The 23,902-nt window shown below is 40.5% G+C and overlaps 1 protein-coding gene and 1 long non-coding RNA gene across 4 annotated transcripts in view; one reads left to right on the top strand and one right to left on the bottom strand.

Moving 5' to 3' along the window:
- Nucleotides 1-14,337, bottom strand: part of MON2 (MON2 homolog, regulator of endosome-to-Golgi trafficking) — a 74,603-nt gene extending 60,266 nt beyond the window's left edge. For both annotated transcript variants that reach the window (XM_074571643.1, XM_074571668.1), the window contains exon 1: nucleotides 14,015-14,337. In XM_074571643.1, the coding sequence (XP_074427744.1) occupies nucleotides 14,015-14,125 (111 nt within the window). In that variant the 5' untranslated portion in view covers nucleotides 14,126-14,337. The remainder of the gene's footprint in view (nucleotides 1-14,014) is intronic.
- Nucleotides 14,338-14,341: 4 nt separating this feature from the next.
- On the top strand, nucleotides 14,342-23,523 carry LOC141737100 (uncharacterized). 2 transcript variants are annotated; one of them, XR_012585157.1, is made up of 3 exons: nucleotides 14,342-14,509; nucleotides 17,845-18,004; nucleotides 20,265-23,523. It is a non-coding gene; the product is annotated as an uncharacterized LOC141737100 (long non-coding RNA). The 2 variants fall into 2 exon arrangements; XR_012585145.1 differs by having other exon boundaries at nucleotides 14,344-14,703.
- Nucleotides 23,524-23,902: the final 379 nt, after the last annotated feature.

Here is a 23,902-nt window from a genome sequence, read left to right as displayed (position 1 = left end):
AAGATTTCCCAGAAAGTCAGGTTAAGATGACTGTATAAACCGAAAATCAAATATTTTAATTAAGAGTTTATATACATATTTCTCAAAATAGCTATATTAGAAATGTGGAACTGAAATTTTCAACTTCCTTTTTTTTTTTTCCCCCCTCCATTTCCCAAAACAAACATAGAAAGAGTGCCTTAGCATCACTGAAGAGATTCATGAAATTCTGGGAAATTATTTAAGCTTTGCTGAACGCAGTGTTTCTACTTTAAAAATACAGACAGAATAATATCCACAGTGCCTGAACTAACATACAAGACGCTCAAATGAGCACAGAGAGACATGCAAATATATCTTTCACATAATTAAAATGAGGAGTGCCAAATGCAGTTCTCATTTATTTTAATTACGTTAACTTAATGTGTCGAAGTGTCTAAATTTCAAGTCAATCCCCGTTCTTCTTCAGTTATAAACTGTCAGCTAATTAGGGGGGATCTTGTCACAACAAATTGTTCCTATTAATTAATATGAAGGATTTGTCACAGTCCAACTTCAATTATCTTCAAACTAAACCTCATCACCATCTACTGGCAATCGATTTCTTTCTTGCCAGGAGTGACGAACTCACTCTGAACCAAGGAAATATTAAGCCTGCCCACACACGTGACATTCACAAATGCTGTGCACTCTGCATGAAGAAGGAAAAAATTATTTCCAACATAATGTCTCCCAGTTAGTTGTTTCCATGCTAGCTTTACATAAAATAGCATGTATTTTTCTAAAACTAAGGTAGAACAAAACAACAGCTACTAGAAAAACAACAACTACTGCTCTGAATATAACAGATATTTTTTCCTCCATGAGATGTAGGAAATTCTATGATTATCTGCATTATGCTCTGGTTTCTATTTAGAATCCCAATTCAAAATGATTACAATTGAAAACTAATTACACTGCACACATCCTACCAAAAAAACCCCCACTACTCCACTATAGATGTAAAAAAGACCACATATTAACATTTACAAAAAATTACTTCGGTTGATCACGAATAACCAGTAGGAAAAAAATGAGACTCTAAATAGTTATCTGGCTATTCTGCTTACATCAGTGTAAAAGTGTATTTGGATTGCATCAATTTACCTGTTCATATCTCTTTCAATTTGCCAAGTTACTAAGTTTATAAATTTACATCAATTTGAAATTACTATAGCATTCTCCAGGACACCGCCCCATTAGGAACGAATCTTATAAAAACACTAATCGAGGAGATGGCCAGCATCATACTGTGCATTTATGGGTATAAATATGATAATTTACTTCCACACAAATATAAGCCACCATGTTTTTAAAGCAGTCGCCACTTTTTAAAGTAACATTATCAGAGTTTCTCTTAGCACCGCAATTAATGAGCGAGTTATCTCTTTAATTTTAAGAGGAAGCAAATACAGGTAATTCCTGTAACATAACACAGCTCAAGACTGAAACCTTCCATCAATTATATTTCCTATTCTGCTACTTTTAACAACTGTGAAATGGACAGAAATACAGTGTCTCAAACACATGCTTGCCATTATTTGGGTTTGTTTCATGTTTCTCCTGAAGCAACCACAGCACCCTGTTTGGTGAGGGGAAATATTGATGAAGAACAGAAATTGATTCTCGGTGATAGCACATATTCAGGTCAATCTCTTCTGAATACTTTGATTTGCCTTTAAACAAGCAGTCAATAATCTCACAGCAAAATTCAACAGGACCCTCCAGGCTCAAGCACTTGCCCCATCATCTTTCTGCTTCCTTGGAACTTACCAAGTATTTGCTGATCACGTGGAAATCACCCTTCACAGAAACCAAAGTAAGGCAAATGGAGAATTTATGTACCAAAAAAACCCAAGACACACGTAGTGCCATTGCAAGTAAACTGAAAAGAAGCCTAGGCATAATATCTGCCTCCTGGTCTCGAAGTTCCTCTCCCAAGTTATGGTCTGACAACAACAGTCACAGCTTCCCAAGAACCTCACCTTAAAGCTACTGTATAGACATATGTTCTCTGCATAAGACACCCCGGGATGTGGAAATTTGTAAAGACTCTCAACCTCAGTTTTAAGAGTTTCACAGATCCAAAACTCTTCCCCTCCTCACGGATTTCTCAGTTCTCAGTTCAAACAAGGAAGAACTTCAGCCTTCCTGGCGTTAGATGCACACATTAGATGCAATGTGTGCATCTTCCAACTTTTCAGAAATTTCAACTCTTGTGTAGGGCTAAAACCACCAACCAGGTACCAGAGACAGGTAATTTCTGCTCAGGCACTCAGCAAGCAAAGACTCCCTTAAGCAGAATCAACATTTTCCAACAACCAGGTAACATTCAAGTCCCAGAGCTAAGTTTCTCCATGTAAAATATGTGCACACAGACTATAAAGATCTATAACTCATAAATAACATATGGAGGTATTAGGATGATCTACTACATACTGGTCAGGATGATGTAAAGGCAAGCTACCCATATCAGCAGCAGAGCAATAAGGGCATCTAAAAGGCATCAGTTCCTCAAATCTGTCTTTCAGGGACACTGAAAGCTCGCAAACCCAACTGCAGTGGATCAGTCTGTGAAAGATACCACTATAGCTAACTCCATGATGATGATAATCTTAACTGGCAGCCCAAGAATGGCCACAAGGAATCATGGCATGGCGTATGCTTGAACACATAACTGTATAATTATTTAGTGGTTTACTTCTCACGGGCAAAGACATCATGGAGCCCTATCGCAATGCACATAGACAGGCAAACAAGATACCAGAGGGTGACCGCAGGGTCAGCTGGGATGTGATCCGACAGCATATCAATTGCTCCACAGCAATCCCTACAGCCCTTACTCTGTGGTAAATGTGAAAGAGCTACCCTTCTTTCATTGAAAAATAACAACGTAGTTAACTTTTCATAAGGGAAAGAAGACACAAAACTTGAATCTCAGATCTCTCTCTTACCAGTGACCCTTTTCAGAAAGTGAAAAGAGTACCCACTGTCTCTACCGCATCAGCAATTTTTTAAAAATTTCAAAAAGGAGTTTTTAAAAAGGTTTTAAAAAGGATCAACTGGCTGATCTTCAAAGAAACTGGTATCTCGCAATTAGCACCCTTTTTTTTTTTTTTAACCAAAAATTATACACACGCATAAAAATACTTAATGTATTAACCAGGCATGTACTAATTTCTACTAAGGATTGATCCAACATTAAATATATTTTTTGATGAACTTCTAAATGTGATCGTGTTGTTACCAAAAAGTAATAAAATAAAGAATTTTCACCACTAATGTTTTGAATGACCATTTGTGTTCTGATTGCATGTTCAGAGCAAATTGCTATCTCCAGAAATACCAAAATTGCTGTAAGGTTTGCAGCTCTCACTACACAAGCTTTTGATTTCTCTCTTCTAAAAAGAAAAGCTTTCAGGAATGATGGTCTATGTTGGTATTTACATTATATTGTTTGCCAACCTTTTACTGAGATTGGATGAGAGTAATATGTGTCATCTATGGTCACTTCCACACCTATTACGTGAAATAAAAAGAGCAATTTTTTCCTATTCATCATTATCTGCCTTTCCAACTGGAACACCAACCCTACATCCAATAGTTTAGATAAGAGATCCTCCTGTCTAAAGTACAGATTCACTTCATTGTTATTCTGGCTTGCTTTGCAAAAGCACATTCTGGACTGTTACTGAACTGCTAAACTATTATTTGGAAAAGGACACACTCAGAAAAAGCTCCACACTAAATCAACCTCATGAAAGCACTTCAGTATACCACATTTGTGTGAAAAAGCACTGTACTTGCCTTCTGTATTTTTATCTTTCTCCCCAGGAGTACAATCCCTACTCAGACCTTTCTCTTTTATATATACTCATTCTACCTGTGATTTAAACTGGTGAAATGCCAGTTCTGATCTGACAGCACTGTGCACTCTCAGGGATTTATTATATTGAATGATTTAACGTATTCGGGTTAGAGGTTGCTCACATTCTACTGGCTTGGGGCAAAGCCTACCAGCAGAGTCTCTGGGAATGGAGCACCACCCACCGTAAAGGCAGATACAGGCAGTGAGTACACAAACCAAGAACTTAAATCAACTGGGCACATATAAGCCCATACACCCAAAGGCCAACGTCATTGAAAGGACACCCTCTATCAGGGTCACGGTGACTGGGGAAGGTTATTGATGACTGGGGAGAAGTAAGCACCACACACATCTCAAGGGAGGGCAGGGAAGAGCTTTTGGGGCACTACAGCTTCATGTCACTCTCTGGGAAGGTTATGGAACAAATCCTCCTGGAAGACACTTCTAGGCACATGCAGGACAGGAAGATTATTAGGAACAGCCAACACAAATTTAGCATGAGTCTCACCAACCCAACTACCTTCTACAATGAGATGATGGGCTGTGTGGGTAAGAGGAGATCACTACATATCTTATACCTTGACTACAGCAAAGCCTTTGATGACATCTGCAATTGCATCCTTATAGTCTAATTGGTGAGATAAGGACAAGTAGACAGTAAAGTGGGCGGAAGCTTGTCTCAAAGGTTTATTACAAATGGTATAAAGTCCAGCTGGTAACCAGTTACTGGTAGTGCTCCTCAGGGACGGATACTGGGGCTAATACCATTTAACATCCTTATAGCATAGAGTCTGCAGACAAATTTAAATTCAGGGTACTGTTCAACATACTGGGGGGGAAGGCAGAGATTCAGAGGAGCCCAGGTAGGCTGAGAAATGGACTGGTATGAACCTCATGAGATTCAACAAAGGCCACTGCAAAGTCCAGCTCCATGCACCAGTACAGGCTGGGGGATGGCTTTGCAGACAGCAAAGCAGCTTTGCAGAAAATGACCCAGGGTCCTGGTAGACAGCAAAGTGGAAACAAGATCCAGCAATGAGCCCTGGTAACAAAGGTGGCCAACTTCATGCTGGGCTGCATTAGCAAGAACATAGGCAGCAGGTCAAGGGAAGGGAGTCATTCCCTCTCTTCGGCTCTTGTGGAACTGCTGCTGGAGGAATACGTCCAGTTTTAGCCTGCCCAGTGCAAGAAAGCCATTGACGTGTTAGGGCAAGTCTAGCGGAGGTCTATCGAGATGGCTGGGGAATGGAGAACAATAGAGAAGGAGATGCTGGAAGAGTTGCACTTGTTCAGCCTGAAGAACACGAGACTAAGGGGAGGGCTTGTTAATGTCCACAGCTGCCTAAAGGGAGGCTATAGTGAACATGAAGCAGTTTGCATTCGCTGTTCAGATGTATACTCCACCCTGGATATATGTACAAATAGAGAAAGAAAGAAGGGAACACTGAAGGCAATAATGCTCCTTTCAAAACACTTCATGTTCTGCAATTCCTCCACAAGTTTCTCGCTATAATTTTTCTTCCACAGAATCTTAGCTATCATGGTAAAATAGTACTAATTTTCCTATAAATTGAAGACTGTATTTTGGTAAACCACTTTCACCATCACAAAACCTTCAATACAAAACCAGTTACAGTTTTCCAATTTTTTAAGTTTGGAATGTCTGATTTATTTGAATAGTTGAACAACCTAATTAACCTACTTTTTTTTTCAATCGAGAAATTAAAATATTTGCTGCTTTTGTTTGTATTACCTTCATTTAGCATACAAAGACAACAAATTGCAAACAGACCATCAGTCTCTATTCATATACAAAGTAGTTTCTTCAGCGGTTCACACTTTAGCTGAAACAGAAAGAAAACTGCTCTGGTTTATTCTACATCATGATTTACTTGTGCTCAATGAAGGAAATAAATAGCGTACATTTCTGATCCCAACAACTGGCACAACAACAACTGAAGATACCAAACTAACTCCTGATACACTTAATACTACTCAAGGATGGTGCCACTCTCAATTACCAGAGCTCCAATGCTTTGAGAAAAAAATAAAAGCATTAACTGATTCTATTACACACTTTCTCCACTGATTCAAGATTTATGATACTGCAGTTTTTGTATTTTAAAAACACACAACCTTGTTCATTTCCATCTTTAGTGCAACTATATTAGTTGGCCTCATATTAAAAGTGCTCTTTCTCTTGACAGAAGTGACTACTCCTCTGGTCCATTAATCTTCTGAAATTGTCAGTTTGCAGTATCAGCAACCAATTCAGAATCCTGAAGGTTAATAGTCAATAATGCCAGGAAAGGTGCCATTGTTATCTAAATTGCTTCAGAGCTGTTACCTCTGGAGGTACATAATTTAACACGAATGCGAAGGTAAAGATAATTAAATACAAATATTTAACATCAAGAATTTTCATTTGACAAACAAAATGTTACACCTCAGTTGGAAAAACCATCACACATAAATCAACAGAATAAATAAGAATGAATAACATAAGAAAACTCATTATTGAACAGCACTGATGTAGACCGAAAGAAAAAAAAAGCTAACCAAGACTTGATACAAAAGAAACACAGCCAATTAGCAACAAATTCTTAAGTTATACTTCCACAGTCAGATAGAACCTGATGTAAATAAAATCAGATAGATTCAGGATAGAATCAGGATGTACGCTGTATTTTGTATTAGATTATATATAAATTATACATCTACACTATATTTTACATATATAATATTAATATATATATATATATATGTAGTGCGTGGATATCTTGAGAGAGTCCATGTCTACCATTAACGAATTTCTGAGTGATCCATCAAGTACAACACTACTGATTATAAGTCACTGAAATTGAGCACTTGAATTTTCATTACCTACTTTTGCACAACAATCACCATTCTACATTAAAAAAAAAACAAACAACATCCCATTTCAGAGCTTTAGGAGATGTACACTTGAAGTTCAAACTAATTTTGCCTTCAAGCTTGTTGATCAGAACAGATGGGACTAGGGAACTCCTGAGGCTTTGCCACAAATACCATATTCAGAGTCACCCAGTCAGAGACAGCAATGCCTCTTTGCCAGGCACCTGGTAAAAAGAAACAACAAAGACAGTTTGGGCACTAGTTGAGAACTGGAGTCACCATGAACTTCCAACTTCTGCTACAGGTTTCCTTTATAATCTTCAGGAAGCCAAGAGAGGCAGATGGGGATTAAATCAGAGATTAAGATCCACAAATTTAAATATTTAGACTCCCATTACAATGGGGATTTAGTCTCTACTGAATGTGCCTTAATTCTTAAAGCCTCTCCTTAAGCTAATTCAGCTGACTTGCTGGTAGGGCTCAATACAGAGGTCTAACCTTAGGCCTCTGTATGCAAGACAACGACGTGCAGACAGTAGAAGACCTCACGCTCTTCTGGACCAGCTGCTGGAAGCCAAGGAAGAAACATTAATGTATCTCAAGTGGTAAAGATACCTAACGTGTAGGTGACAGAATGACTCAGTCCCCTGGCAACAAGATCCTTTGAATAGCTCTATTCAGCTCTATTGACAGTATTTCCATAACAAACCGAGCCTGCACAATCAATGAAGGGAACTTAGACACCTTAATCCTGCACTGGAACCTAACTTGAGAAGTTTACAGACAGACTGAGATACAGAAAATTTTAGTCATTTTTTTCATTCATTAAATTGCAAGGTATTACTTGATGGAGAAATTGGATCTATGTGCATGATGTGAATCATTTTTGAACACATGACATTTCTTACCAAAGACTAAAATCACTACATGAAATTTGGGATTTATAATAAATCTTGAATTAGAGCACATTTGAATAGATGACGGTCCCCTAGAAACATAACAGTACACTTTTAAAAACATAATTTTGAAAACTACTACTGTACATAGATCAATATTGAATAAAAAAAAACACTGTAAAAAGAATGGATTCCAAACATGAAGCTAGAAGTCACAGCGATTGGTAAAAATCAGGAATTATAAAAGGAAATATTAGGGATTGCCTGTTTCAAGTTACAAGCTCAGCTACGGGCTGGCAACTAAAGAATGCTACAGAATAATCTCCAGTCACATGCACAAAACACATGCTTGAGTGCAAGCTGCCTAATTATGACAATATGCATTTTACAGAGCATAGTCTCTCTATTTCAAAAGAACCTTTAAAATATTAGTTAAGTGAATACCCATTAAAGCAAACAAAAACCCCTACAGTATTTGCATCCTTCTGAACTAATGCTGCAAAGACCTGAAAATTAACCAACCTGGAAAGTTCAGTGTAGGTTAAGTTCCCTGTAGGCTGTCAAAATTATTTAATCTATTTTATTCAAAAAAATAAAGCAGGAAACCGAAAACCTTGGTTACTCCTACAGAAAATGGTCTATGTGCAAAGGTTTGTTCTTTGCCAGGTCGATTTGGCTCATCTTTTTACCACTAGAGTAGCATGAAAGCAGAGCTCTCACAAACCATTCAATGCTAGTAATACATCAAGTGACTCAAATGCCCAAATCACAAGGCATTTCAGCATGTTGTTTTCTTTCTTAGCCTTCTCTGATTTGTGTACTGCACTATATCTAACAGATTTTCTGAAATGTTGTTACTGCTACAGAACAAACAGCTGATATTCACACTTTTTTTTTTAACTGTTCCTTCCAGTTGCGTTAAGAATCCTAAAGATCACTTTGAGATTATAAATTAAATTAACTGATCTGTATCTTTAACATATGTTTAAATTTCGCAATACATTCTCATACTTAGTTTCATACAGCTACTCAATGACATCAGGAAGGTTGCCTGGAAGGACAAGCTTCCCAACTAATGTTTTGGCATTAGCCCCAGGATGTGTTCAGGATCAGCGTATCATTCCAAAATAAGAATGATTTAACCAAGGGGATGAAACTGTCATGTATGTCACTTGGTGCTGACAGGGGCGGGCTCCAAAGGAAGAAATACATGAATAAAACCTGTGTTCACAGAACACAATGGATAGCCCCTCAGAAAGGGCAAATCCTGTCCCTTGGCTCAGCTCAGCCCAGCCCACACCACTCCTACTGTAATTGAATAATTTAAAGTTTGCTTTGTCCAGAAGTCACTCAAATCTGGATTCTTTAACTTTTACCGAAATAATTTTGTAAGGCCTGCAAGTAGAGTTATTTATAAAAGAAGGAAAATAAGACTGCAAAGTTGGATTCTATTATCTTTCCTAGATACAGCAAATTAATTTACAATACAGTTTCAAAAATATGTCTGTAGGTCAAAGGCATACACAACTCAATAAATAGCTAAACAAAAGCAATACTGCTGTTTCAAACAAAGATCTGGAAAAGAAGCAGTACAGAGAGGCTATCAAAAGCTATCTTTCAGGAGCCTCAAGGGAGTGCTTCAACTGACCAAAGTATTCAAAGCTAAAACTGTGCTGCTCTTCCAGGCTGAGGGAAGCTGAACACTATTTCTTTTCCAGCCCTATTATTCCAAATTACTGCAGCAGCAAACATCCTAAAACATATAGAAACCTGCAATCCATTGCACAACTGCTAAGCGCAGGGCACACCCCGTCCCACAACGGGCCAAGCAGATCCTGCCATGGGAGGATGCAGTCCCTGCCTGCCCTCTCCTACCAGCACAAGCGTGCCCGTAGCTGTGCAGGGAGCTGCGTAAGAGTTCATTTTTTTCATGTGCTTTTCAAAGCTCATTTTGCTTTCACTGTTATTTAAAAGTCAAGAAAAAAAAACAAAAACTGAGTCAACATAGAGACTACAAGCCTCCTAGAAAGCTGAGACTCTTGAGCTGGATTTGTGTAAACAATAATGAGTTACATACAACTGGAACTGAGGCTGAAAAGAACTTTTTGGGTATATGCATTTCCCCTTTTAACTCCATTATTTCTGCTCATTATAAGTATTTTCCCCTTGTATTTCTAAGGTTTCTTACGCAGTGAAACTATCTAACCAAATCACATGCAACTTACAGAACAATATCTTCATTCAGTAATAAGAAGCAGCAGGTAACCTATTTAGCACACTAAACTTATTTTCAATTTTGTGATAAGACAAAATTCTTACTCCAGCTCCCTAAAGAGAGCACCGCCAGCTTGCCACATGCCCAGCACAGGATATCGAAAACTCCAGTCGCTAGGAGTTTAAGTTTATAAAGCTCTATGCGTGTGCCACGCAATTCAGTCCAGAGTTAGAAGCATTACGATGCTCTCTAGTACAGAGCAAAGCTTAGAGCCCACCATACTACAAACAGAATAATGACCAAGTAGTATTGTTTTCCAGAAGCAATGCCAGATTACTCAAGATAACATAAGCATTGATGTCTGTACCAAAGACTGCTTCATCCTCTGTAATTTCAGGCTCCAAAAGATGCTGTTTAATTTACGCTTGCCCTGAGACCTATCACAGCCATGGTTGGTGTCTGTTTTTATAACTGGGAAACAGAAACATATTGTGAAAATACCAATACATTTTTCAGTAATATCATTATTCACACATCTGCCAATATAAACAGTTTTGACATATCACCAACATAACCACCAAATCACTCCTTGATCATAGTATATAGCTTTCATGTTTAGTATACTTCTCTAGTCAGTGATGATCTGAGGAAGTATCAAAGAGAAAAACCACATAGCAACAAACAGACATGGGTCTGAAGTCTAACAGTGACTGGTATTCCCCACACCCTTAAGAAAAATAAGTCTAACAAGGTAGTTAATCCCCAAACATCACCAGCAACACAACTTCAAACCCACAGATTCTTTCCGCAGCTCCCATTCTCCATGCATTAAGTAGCACCACCTAGGAAAATCTTACTCAGGTATTATTTGTCACACAGAGCAAAGATGAGGCGTGGATTGCTTTGGGGCCAACAACACATTCTCCTATTTCTTAGTTAAAAGCTCTAACTAAAGCGAAGGAAGTTTGCCACATATTTGTGTCATAAATTTAACTTTGTGAGAAACTCAGTAATTTCAGTGTTTCTTAACAGATTATCAGAGTGAGCAAAAACCTCAGAATCCAGTTGTAAGTGACTGGACTCACAACTACATGATTTCCACATAAATGTGACCTACTAAGAAAACTTTACAGACTCAGAAGTAACAGAAAACGTATGAGATGAAAGTGCTTAAAACAGTGAAGCGTTCAAGTTCCATTTCCAATAAGGGTTTAAGACCTTACTTCCAGCTCCCAACTGAGGATAAGGTCTAAATCCCAGTCTGTAGGATCCCACAGCCAGCTGTCCCCTTTTCTGCTGCATCCATCCCCCTTCACTTCATGCTCCCCCCACCCCCAGCCCCCCCAAAAAAAAAAAAAAAAAAAAAGAGATAAAGGTCTTCAGCTGTGTTATCTACCTGCCTGTTCAAAGAATCATTTAATATCGCTTTGGTCTCTCTGTACCTAATAGATATGGCATTAGTTTGTAATAACATATGCATTACAAAGATCTTAAGTAGTGAAAACTAAAACCCTATTTAATTTAAAAAAAAAAAACCAACAAACCAGGGTCTATTTTTCTGATCATACTGCTTTCTAACTCCTTGAAGTATTGATTAAAACAGGATTTGCTCAAATTAATCATTTGACCATCAAGTAGAATTGAGAACTACACTACTACTTTTATCAGCAGCAAACCTATCAGCTATATTCATTTTGCAGAATTTTAACAGTATTAATATAAAAATCAAAAAAACAGAATAGACAAATCATTTTAGAAATGGCTGATGATAACAAATAGGTGTGAGCAAAATTTTAGATTACATCAGAAATTGAAAAGATTATTTAGAAGCAGCTTACTTCATAAAGTACCTATCAAATCTAACAACTACAATACAGGTCTATTAATTTTGGACTAGGAGTTTTTCAATAGCTTTATCACAGTATGATAAGTTTATTAAGTGACATGGAAGCATACACATCAGCTGCAAGATAAACTCATAAATTACAACATAAGTGGTAGTAATGAGGATAAGTCTAGTTACGCTGCAAGTGAAAAAGTGAGAGTATAAGTAGTAGGAATTTGTTTCAAAAAGCCTGTGTTTAAGCATGGTTTAAAAAGCTGGTGCTGTTCCAAATCAGCAAGAAGAACATGCCATTCCTCTGATCACTCTAGCCAAACCTAATCACAATCAGACCAAATGCATGCGATTAAAATACCTGTTTAGCAGTTGAAATTTGACAGAAAAGGAGACCCGTGTCCTTCAAAACCAGAACAACAAAAAAAATGGCTTCCAGAAGCGAGGAAGTAAGATCGTTTCCTGCGACTGTATCATACATCCTACTGTAGGACTGCTCTCACCTCAGACCTCTCTGTAAGAGCCCACAACTCATAGCAGAAAGAGTCACATCTCTTTATAAACACCTTCCAGCCTTATTCCGTAAACCTACCCAAACTCCAAACAACTGTGAAAAACTTTGTTAAGTGTTTTTAATGAAGCTATGCAAGTTGTTGTCGAGATGTAAAAGGGAACACCACACAAACAGTCATACTTACACAAGATAAATATGCTGAACAAGTATCAAGAACAGCACATGCAGTAGTTACTCTAACCTTTAGGATGGCAAATACAATGAAGCATTACTAAAAATGCTAACTTAAGAACTACATTGCCCATCTCCTTTGTAGATCTTGAATAAAGTAAACATTAACACAGTGGGGAAACTTGTTCAGAGACCAAACAACTTACTCAGAGTCACAGAGTAATACACAGGAGAAAGTGGAAGCAGTACCCACGCCTCCTTGCAAAACACACACACAAATTTCTGTTCAACTCACCACAACTTTTTCTTATTTACATGTGACTACACACAAATTTCTCTGAACTGATCACAACTTTCTCTTGTTTTTCTGTGACCACACACAGTTTCTCAAACGCACCGGCGTTCCTCTGCAACCTACAATCATATATAATGCGCTATGCCTACGGCGTGTCGTTTCATGCCTTTCAAAACAAGCAGATTCATTAGCTTCAATTCATCTGTTCAAGTGTATAATACTTCACACAACATTAAATATGCTATCACTTGTTTGGAACTAAAGTCACATTACATACGTAATTCCTTTCTTCCAAACTGACAGAGTCTTTATCTTATTTTCCCTGCTGCTGGTTCTGCATCTTAGTCTGAGTTAATACATTAGTATTTTTCCTCTCGCTATTGCATAGAAATAATATTTTTTAAAAAGTGGCAAACTACTGATAGGGAAAAAGTTAAACTGACTGTGTAAACACACTAGAGAAAAACACAGTTAAAATGTATACTTCAAAATAGAGAGAAAAATTCAGTTCAAGCAATCCTGCTCATCAGGACTTATTGAAGTCTCCAGCTACACACCGAGTAAACCGAGGTTGGAAAAATAAAATGTAACGCTCCTACTGGCATGAGTTTATTGATGGAATTTTTAAACAGAGAGAAAAAGGTAACCTAAGCCTACGTCTCTTCCAAGCTTCCCCAGTTGTAACCATACCCCATGGGAAAGCCACGTAACCCCAACATGACGGGGTACACCAGCGATCACCGGAGACCCGCGCAGCCAGGCAGACAGAGAAATAAGGAAGAAATTAAGTAATAAATAAGGAAGAAATTAAGTAATAAATAAGGAAGCCTGACTCGGGAGCCGCGCTCTGGCGAGCCTGTGGGCTCCTTGCGCGGGTGGGACACAGACCCCACGGGAGACCTGCGAGGCCCCGCGCCCCCGGGACGGGTTTCGGGGGGAGATGCCGAGACAGCCACGCCGAACTCTGGTGCTTCTGCCCCGGGAGGAGGCTGGGGTTAAGAGGGGCTGCCCCCGTTTTGCCCCTGTCAACAGATGATCTCTCTCCCCAGCCCCCGCCCCCTGAGGTGAACTGGCCCGGGCCGCCCCCCCTCCCTCGCTACCGCACTAAAAACAACGACCCACGAGCAAACGCGACCGGCAAAGCCCCGTCTCGGCGCAGAGAGCGCTCGGCGACCCGCGGCCATGGAGGACGGACCTCAGCGGGAGCGGCACCGGGCTGAGGGGACGCTGCCGGCCGCCTCCGCTCCGGCCGGGCCCCGCGGCCAGGGAGGCCCCTTCGCAGCAGCGCCCAGCGCCCGGCCCGCCCCGGCTCATCCCGCCCCTCACCTCCTTGACGGGGGGGAATTTTTTCCGGCACTCCAGGCTGAGGCCCCGCAGGTCTCCCTGCATGTTTTCCAGCAGCTTCTTCACGGCTTCGGGACTGCTGGTCCCGGACATGGCGGCGCCGCCGGGCCGGGCCGAGCCGGCCCTGGGCCGGACGCTGTTCCGAGCGGGCAGGGGCAGCGCCTCTCGCTCCGGAGCCCCGGCCGACACGTCTGCGCCCGACACCGGAACCCGTCAGCTCCGGCCTCGGCCCCTTCCCCGCCGCCGACCCCCCCGCTCCCACAATCCCGGGCGCCGCCAGCGCCGCGCGTCAGGGCCGCTTCCGCACACACGGCCCGGGGGCGGGGAGAGCGGCGGCCGCCGGGAGGCGGAACCCGTCCACAGCCTCCGGACCCGAGCTGAGCCGGCGCGGGAACCGATGGCCCTGCCCCACTGTGTCGCTGAAACCGGGCCGGCATTGAAGGGGGGCGGGAGGCGGCGCTGGGGCCCAGGCCGAGGGTCAGTGCAGGTGGCCCTCAGCGGCCACCGCCCGGCCGAGCAGCTGGAGGACGCCCCTCTCCCCGAGTCCGGATCCTGGGGCGGGGGTGGGGGGTCGGCGCTGAATGAGGTTTAGAGAACGAAAAAGCGGGGCAGACTGTTATGTTTTCCTTGTGAATTGTGAAGTTCTTTGCTTTCTTCTGCAGGAGGGGAAGGTTTTTGTCCTTCGCGATCCGTGTGTGGGGATGTGTGTCTGTGTCTGTGTCTGTGTGCGCGAAGTCAGGCTGAAGCCTTCGTTGAGAAGTTTAGGATAAACCCAGGGCAAAACCAAGGCGACAAGGGGGGCAGTCGGGTCCCAGGTACCTTCCTTGTCACTCGCAGCTGCTCAGTAGTGTCCCTCTGAAATTCAAAAGCTTTCCAACCAGCTGTTTTTAACCCATTTCGAAAACAGGCACCCCAACAGCGAGCGTAAGATGTTCAGCCAGTGCCTTGTTGCTTGTAGTAACGCTCCCTGCCTAACTTCAGCCACGGCAAAGGCTTCCCTCCCTTCTGGAGGACACCATTCGTCATCGAACAGTTAACATTTCACGAAGGTTTTGGTCGCTGCAAGAATTATTTTTCCATATTCCGGTTGCTGTAAATCCTGTACAGCGGTGGCTGCCTGCCTGTAATGCAGCACGGTTCCGTTACCATTCCATAAACCCAGGGAGTTGGAAAACATGGTTGAGTTTCCACAGTCTGTACTTTTTAAACTTGGGAATCTTGGAAAAAAAGTTATGAAGAATGATAACAGAGAATAATTTTTTACTGCCTTAGTATTTAAAATAATTGTATTTTAAATAGTGGCTTTTCTCCAGACTTTCCTGAAAGTCTTCAGTCTTATTCGGAGAACGTTCTAAGATTTCTTTTCGTCTTTTCTCTGTGCGTGCGTGTCTTGTAATGAAAAAGGGAAAAGAACTTCTCATAAATTTGAGCATCCTTACTTGTATGTTGGGGTTCATTTGCTGTGAGATACATTGCAAATCATAAACAGGCTCCCACTGGCACAGCACTGTACACTGTGCCTGTAGACATGAATCTTTAGGTGTGCTTTATGAGGCAGAGAGTGCGGAATTGCTTTTTGAGTAATTTATTATTTTAAGATCTTCATTTTTACATCCTTTTCAAATTACTGGGTGTTGACAGAACTGGATAAATGGATGTGAGTTTTTAAAACTGCGTGTAATACTGGCACAATTGAATTAGGTGGTCAAACTTGATGTGCCTTCAGACAAGGAATTAGGATTTCACCCCTCTGCTCAGTAAAATCAAACCCATCATTCTGCATCATTGTTAACGCTTTCAAAATCCATTGGTCTGTGTATTCTCAAAAGCTTTGATTTTTATATGCTTATTTAAAAAAACAAAACCCAAGACTGTTGTCTTCAGTAGAACTATTTCTGTGCTTAACCAATAAGCGTCTTCCTAAGGACTTTAGCGTCTTAAGTGCTTCCGTTCTGGGCTTCAATCCTGATGGCAATTCATGGACCAATCCAAATACCGTCATAAGAAACATGGATGATTTGCTAGGAGAATGAGTCAATTAATTATTGACTATGCATAGGTATTTCTTAAGTACACTTTAACGATTTACTTCCTCTTTGCTGTTTGGAATTTTCCACCGATTTACTCTACATAGTGAGCTGTGGGCATACTGGTACTCCCTGAATCTACTTGCCTGCCTAAACTAAAACAAGTGAAATTTCTTGTGAAATTTCAGGGTCAGTACACTGTTTCATAACACTGCCTTTCTTACGAAAAGGGAGCAAGTGTTTTGGGCAGAATTTGTCTGAGTGCGACATCTTGACTTAAAGCATCCCACTGTTGTTATCCCTGTAATCACAATGAGGAAGATGAGGAAAACTGTCATATGGCCGTATTTCCCTGTTAACAATGGTGAGACAAGTAAGAAGAATTGAGATTAATTGCATTTAAAAGCAGCAAATTAGTATGTATTAGATTCTGCATACTAGTTTCCTGCAAATCCTACTGTTCTGTTTAACCAACCAGACTACTGTAACCATTCAGTTTGAATGGGGGACTACTTTTAGATTGTGAAGGCCTGATGAGTTAACTTATATGAAAAAATAGATGGTGTTTTCTTTAATCAAAGCCCTAGCAGTAAATTTGTCTACCCTTCCTCTCAGAGCAATGCCAACGAGTACTGAGGAAGTAGGTGATTACTGTATTTGAGTAAAATTGTAAAAATGTTGAGTAAAATAACAGCTTGTTGCTGTATGAATTTTTTGATAGGGACTATGTAAAAAATTGTAAAAATATTTATCAACAGTAGTGATAAATATTTTGGAATATAAACTATTACACCTCTTAGGAAGAAATGTTTTTTGTATTGTATTCTTTGTCTTGTAATTTATACTGTTTGTGTAAAATTATGGGGTTTTTGAGAAAAATCAGTTTATTTCCTGATGTTAATTGTTTTTATCATACTAGCTTGTACCTGCTGATTATCCGCCCTTTCTTATTCTGCCTGTGTAGTGGCATAGAACAGGGAGCATGCTTCAGGCTTTCCGTATTTGTAACAGCGTGACACCAAGCCTGCCACCTCTATTTTTTTTTTAAACCTGTTTCTGGCTGATGTTCCACCCTTTTCACTACTCTCAATTTGCTCAATGCTCTGTTTTGTAGATCAGGAAAAAAAGGACTGTATGCTACCCCTCTCATAAGCAAAAAATACTAACATTCTTGATTCTTAAAATAATTTTCTCTTCTTATTACATTATAGAATCTTAGATTTAATAGTCTGTTGAGATGCAGGGGAAAAAAAATTTTACTGCAGCTCTACAGGTGTCTGTTGTGGTGCCCAGAGTGTAGCTTTCAGTCTTCCACTGTCCTCTCTGCAGATTATCAGCACCCTGCTTTAGCTGTATCAGACAAAATTGGGCTTACAATTGTAATAGTACCCAGCTCACAGTACTGGAATGCAAAATTAATCATCAAATATTGTAACAATGTATTCTGGAGCATTTCATCTGCTTCTAAGATTGAGATAATTATGACTTTTCAGTATCACGTAGTTTCTATTTATACATTGTGACACTTTTTGAACCAAGCAGAGCACTCGTGGATTTGGTGAGACCTGCTGTAATTCAGGATCTTAGGAAATTGGGTATTGAATTAATTTAATAAGCAACATGTCTATTAATTAAAAGGGATTTTTTAGGTTAAAAGTGCAGTCTCCATCTTGTCTGAAGGCCGTTCTGTGTTTGATATTTAAGTCTCAGTGACTTAGTTTAAAATATGTCCTATTTGCATACATCAATTTTTATCATTTATGTTTATCATACATGTCTTTCCAGGTACCAGCTTTGACGCTAAGTCTGCGGAGCACTGCCAGCCAAATACAGCAGGATTGCTCTTGGGTTTGGAAATTAATCATACAAATGGTTGCAGAATTGAAAACTCTTTCAGATCTGCTGAATATGAGAACTGGGAACTATACACATGCCTGAATCTCAGGTGCGTCTCTTAAAAACAAGATGATCTTTCTCACTGTTTTGATGTGAACCTTTTGTAAATGCAGCAGGTTTTTGTTAGCTGTTGTTAGTTAAGCTAAACCACAGCAGTTAAACTATTTAAACTAGCCAGGATCCTTTTAAGTGGCACAGATTTGATCGTGAATGTGACTTACTGTAGTTGCATTTCATTGCAATACATACTATTGCGTGCATTCCTAACCCTGAGTAAGAGCGCTTGCCTGTCTTTTGATGTGTTTTAAATGCCTCAGTTTCCATTCCAGTTGCTTTTGAGTCAGAAAGTGGAGCAGCGTCTGCGGACATCTCTGAGGGCACGTTTTTGACTAGCAAGCTAAAAATGCGAGTTAGCTGTTAAGCTGCAATTATTATATTGTTGTTTGCTTTGTTATTAAATTATGTGTTATTTTCTGATGGACAGTGGGTGATTGAAATCATTCCCTGTAGCTTTATGGCCCTAATTACCAACAAAAATGCTCATGAGACCTGTTGTGATTCATTAAATTACCTTTTGGAAACAGTGTGCATGTTCATTCCCAATGATGTGCATCAGTCCTTTTGATACAATTGAGCATGGGATAGCACCCGGCTGTAGTAATTCCAGGTGTTTGCTCCTAGCTCTAGTCCATCCTGAGCGATGTGTGCAGATGCAGGCTTTCAGGATGAGACCAGGGTTCTGTCGCTGTGTTGTACAGGGGCAAAACTATCAGATTTCACGGTGGCAATCAATTGGTTTCACGCTGATGGGAAGAATTGTGACTTTTCCTCTGAGTTTACTCTACTAACACTCCTGTCTACTTCTATAACTGATCGGAATCTATACATAGTAACAGTACTAAACGAACTTCAGGATATGAAATATCATCAATTTTGTGGTCACGTAAAGATGTTTGCAGGCATCTCTGGTACTTTTTTCCACTACAGAGTTAAGAGTCGTGATGGAGAGAATTTTGCCTCATAGTGGATTGAACATAGACACTGATATCAAAAGGCAAAGTTAAATTTTAAATTAGAAGGCAGTGAAGGATAGATTAATATAAAATACTTCCCATAGTCCTGTATAAAAACCTGTGTGTTGTATTGGTCTGTCTAAGCACAAAGAAGCCCTATACACATGCTTTACTACGTGAACACTTCAAAAGCTTAAATTGTGGACACAATAAATCGGGCAAGACAGTATTTCTGTTGTAGCCACAAATGGATTAAAAGCAGAGGTAATAACCTTCTCTCTAGCACCTGGTATTCCTGTTTTTATGGGATGGAAGCAAAGCCCTTGTTTCTTTAGGATGTGGCTGTCTGAGGAAGTTAGATCTAGCAGCAAACTGGAAAATACTTCTTTTTCCAGCAGGATCTCCCCTTCTTGTGAATTTAGCCTGTGTTCCTTTTGCGTAGGTGTGAGCACGTGGTTACATGTTAGTACGCATTTTGTTTGTATATTTGCGTGTTAATACACATTTTATTTTGTTTAGTCAACTAGAAGAGCAATCCCAGCTGCTGTCCATCAGTGAATCATCCTCTTTGTCGTTAGCAAACTGTCAGTAATTATGTCACATTATCTTTGAGGTCACTGACAAAAATGTTGAGTAGCAATGCGCAGAATGTCAGACCCATGACACGTACTGGGTACTCAGCAGCGATTCCCTGTACGATCGGTTCAGGCCCCACACACAGATCTCTCAACCGGAGGCTTAGAGGCTGCCATGACTCTTGCATAACGAGCCAGCAAAGCTGGTTTTCCAATTTTTCCTGCTTGAACCTTGTCCAAACAGCTTCTCAAAGCAGTGTTTTTTTGGGTTTGGTTTTTTTTTTTTTGGCATTGCCTTTTCAAGCACTGGTAATTGAATCATCTGAATCTGTTAACATCTTTTCTGAGAAAGAACTGCTGTCCACTGCTTGAATTAATGTAGTGCTGTCTCCGAGCTGGCAGCGTAACGACAGACAAACCGATACATGGTATTCACAAAATCTTATCAGCAGCTCCCATACCCTTCATACTTACAGCTGAGCGTGAGTCAGGACAGATGAAATAACTTTTTCAGCTCACACAGGAAGTATGTGGCTGGCTTGGGAAACAAACCTTACTCTGTGCATTAAACTGAATCTGCCTTTCATTCCCTTACACAATAAATAGTATTTATTTGATAATGGAATTATTATCTCTTCAGGCAGCACCTCTGATTTTTCCCTGCATGGTATGTAACGTGCTGCATTCATGATAACAGGTTTTTTTTTTCTGCCAAGCGTAGGAAATACCAAAACCACGATGGAGATTTTACTTGACGGTGGTTTGCAATGAAGAACCCCTTGCTGACCATCCCTGCCACCATCTCGACAATTAGCACAGCCTGGGGGCACAGGCAGAGGATGGAGAAACTTCAGCGATGTTGCGCTTCTGATCAGAATCTACTGCAGTCTTCATGTCCGTTGTCAGGAATTTTGGTTTAGAAATGAAGGCAGAGACGTGCTGAAGCAAAATAATTGTGATTGTAGGCAGTGTTCTTTGATCCAGAGCTCTTGCAGTGGGCAGTGGATCAGCTGCGCTCTCGGGAGAAGTCTTTTCCCGAGTATCTGGTTCTGACTGCAGGATGCATATCATAAAACTGCTCGTCAAGAAAGTCAGAAATACGCACTGTGCTGCAGTCTGTTTATTTTGCTGCGCTCTCATCTATTTACCAAAAAGGTTTCTCTATCTTTTTAATTGTTTCCTTTTTATCTCCTCTTCAGCTTGTACGAAAATTATGGAAATATTTCCAGACACCTAGTAGCCTACAGACAATCTGCTAATTACAAAGCAACACCACAGAGGAGAAGGGTGTTCCCCTGTATAAAAATAATTCTGTTTGGCTGCTGCAGCAGAGCGGAGAAGCCACTGGATGCTTCCCCCAGGCTCTGGAGAATCTTAAATCTGGCGACTTAAGATAATTGTTCCAGATGGCGGCCCTGGGGCTGCCGAGTGATACCATTACCACGGGAGAGTTTCCATCGACCGGATGGATGTTTGATCCTTTGTGTTAGGGGTGGCCTCTGTCTGTGTGGAAAGCATTGCAGTCACGTCTATAAAATGCAGAAAATAATTATAAAAATAGATACGCTCACTATACTCACATAAGGCTCTGGGGAGATGTTATAGCCCCTCCCAGTACCTGAAGGGGGCCTACAGGAAGGATGGGGAGGGACTCTTTATCAGGGAGTGTAATGATAGGATGAGGGGTAACAGTTTCAAACTGAAGGAGGGTAGATTTAGATTGGATATCAGGAAGAAATTCTTTACTGTGAGGGTGGTGAGGCACTGGAACAGGTTGCCCAGGGAAGCTGTGGATGCCCCATCCCTGGAAGTGTTCGAGGCCAGGCTGGATGGGGCTTTGAGCAGCCTGGTCTAGTGGGAGGTGTCCCTGCCCATGGCAGGGGGGTTGGAACTGGGTGATCTTTAAGGACCCTTCCAACCCGAACCATTCTGTGATTCTATGATAAGTAGGATGGAGGCCAGCGCACTATGTAGGTGTTCTTCTTCTGTTGCACTGCCACGGCGACACTGCCAGCACGACCATCCTCATTTGTAGCTACCTCAGAGCAGCCTAGAAAAGACTCAGTGTGGCCAGGTACTTTCAAGAGCCTCCAGCACAACTGTTCACAAAAATCACTGAAGCGTGAGGACTGTTATTTTACAGGCAGTTCTTTTGATAAACCACAAGGATTAAAGATTTCTTATGGAAGAGATCCTGATGAAGAACTCTTTGGTACAGAGGCGTTGATTTACTTTATATGTTGCACTCATCTCTGTTGCTTTATGAAGATCATAGACCTCTTCTTTCATTTAGAGGGCTTTACCCTTGCTGTGAATATTTGTATGGCTTTGTGCGTGGCTGTGTTTATAAGCAGCAGTCTGAAAGAAATATTGTTACTCGGGTTGAGTCAAAACAGATAAACAGAATGAAGGTACTTCTTAGGGAATTTGGAAGATGGCCAAAGAAATCTAATCATAAAGAGCCAAACGCTTTCCTTTGTAGTAAAATGACTACACAGATCACCTCCACATGTGAATACGTGTTCCCGGTAAAGCAGGGCTATACCATAGTATGTATCCATGCCCTGGGTCATGTGCATGCTGGTACATCCATATCCAAGGATGCATATATGTGGGAATTTCATAGTTAATACTGGTATTTTGGAAGCATTTCTAAAAGTCGTCTTCAGTATTTCACAAATGGGAGCCCCTTTCTGGAACCTGCTCCCAGGCCACGGTGGATGAGCTTGTCCTCCTCCTCACGCTGGTGTGTGGATGTGCTCTTGGCCAGCCACTGGCTGGAGCATAGGAAATTCCAGGTCAGCTGTTCCAGCTGGGAGCCAAGCCCTGGAGCTGCTGAATGGATCATTAAGTGGGACCTGAAACTTGTTCAGCCAGTCTGAGACCTTATTTCCCTTTGGCAGCACGGTCATCAGGAGATTCCTCTGGCTGTTTATTTCTAGGGGCCCTACTTCCCTGCTCCAGTCTTAACTAACAAAACTACGTCACGACCTAAGAAGATGTGATAAGCAATTTAATTATGAAATTAGCAGTTAACATGTACTCAGTATTGACAAAATCTTTACCAGATGGCTGTGCTCCTGACCAGCTCAGCCGCACTTTGGTATGGTGGGCTTGAATGTCTTATTTTGTTGGAGGCAAGATCATAGAAAGCCAGGACCAGCATTACCAAAAGTTACAGTAGGGTTTCAAAAAACTTGACACTTCATGGATTTTTTCCCTCCTTCAGGACATTTGGAGCCTTCCTTTGTGAACGTGTTCCTCAGTGTTATGAACACATCTACTGTTGTCAAGACATTTTCCAATATTTGGACACATACATTGCAGTTTACTAGATAATGACTAGGTGAGGACTCACGTCAAAAAATAGTATGGCTATTCTATTATTTTCTTATTAAAAAAAAAGTCCTAATAATGTGGAAGGATCACCTCTAGATTGTTTGCTTTCTCGGGGTTTTCTCTGTCTTTCACTAAGAAGTTAAATCCATTGCTGGGAACTACATTACTTTTGTTTTTTTTCCCTTCAAGGCAACCCACACCTATCAAAGGTTTTAATTCTCAGTCACTTGTTAGTGACTTCTGCAGTATTTGGTTTATTTTTTAAACAAAGGACTCTGCTTTCTTTTAGAATGTATTTGAAATTCTCTACCACCTCCTTATTAGTATCCTGCAGCTACTTTCTCATTACATTCATCTTTTCTATTCGTGCAGCAAAGGCTTTTCCATACTCCTGCCCTTGTCTTAGCTGTGATTCATCATTTTTACATACATTCACAGTTCTGCACAATTTCTTCCTCTTTGCCATCGGTTCTATTGCTTTTGTGTAGAGTCACATTGGATCACCTGATGTGTTTGTTCTGGAATGGAGTATGGAAATGTAAATCTTAAATGTGGTTTGTTTCCTTTTCTTTTTAACTGCACATTTGTTCACAGAAGTTTTGGGGAAGATTTTTATCGGTTAAATAAATTAAGTTGGTATATCTGTCTAGGCTTTTTGTGTCACGGAAAGAATATCTTGTCTGTCAAATGGTAATAATGTTGTCAAATGCTACTGGGAAAATGGGGACATTATAATCCATCACAATATTAAGGGAGCGATTTATGCCGTAAAAATGAGCTTTCTAAGTGACAATCTCAGGCTGAGCATGATGTTAACCAAACAGAAATCCAAAGATTAGAGAGAGAGGATAACCAAAGGCTTCCCATAGTAAGTAGTTCTACAAACTTTTTTGATTTATCTCTTAATCTTTGCCACCTGATCTGAAAAATATTACAGAAATGTCTAAGGTTACATTTCCTGAAGACAACTTCTAAGGCATTATTTCCTATACCAAAAATCAACTTGTACATCTAATTTCC

The sequence above is a fragment of the Larus michahellis genome, chromosome 1 (genome assembly GCF_964199755.1).
Source record: "Larus michahellis chromosome 1, bLarMic1.1, whole genome shotgun sequence".
Taxonomy (NCBI): domain Eukaryota; kingdom Metazoa; phylum Chordata; class Aves; order Charadriiformes; family Laridae; genus Larus; species Larus michahellis.
This window is presented reverse-complemented; position numbering and strand designations above follow the sequence as displayed.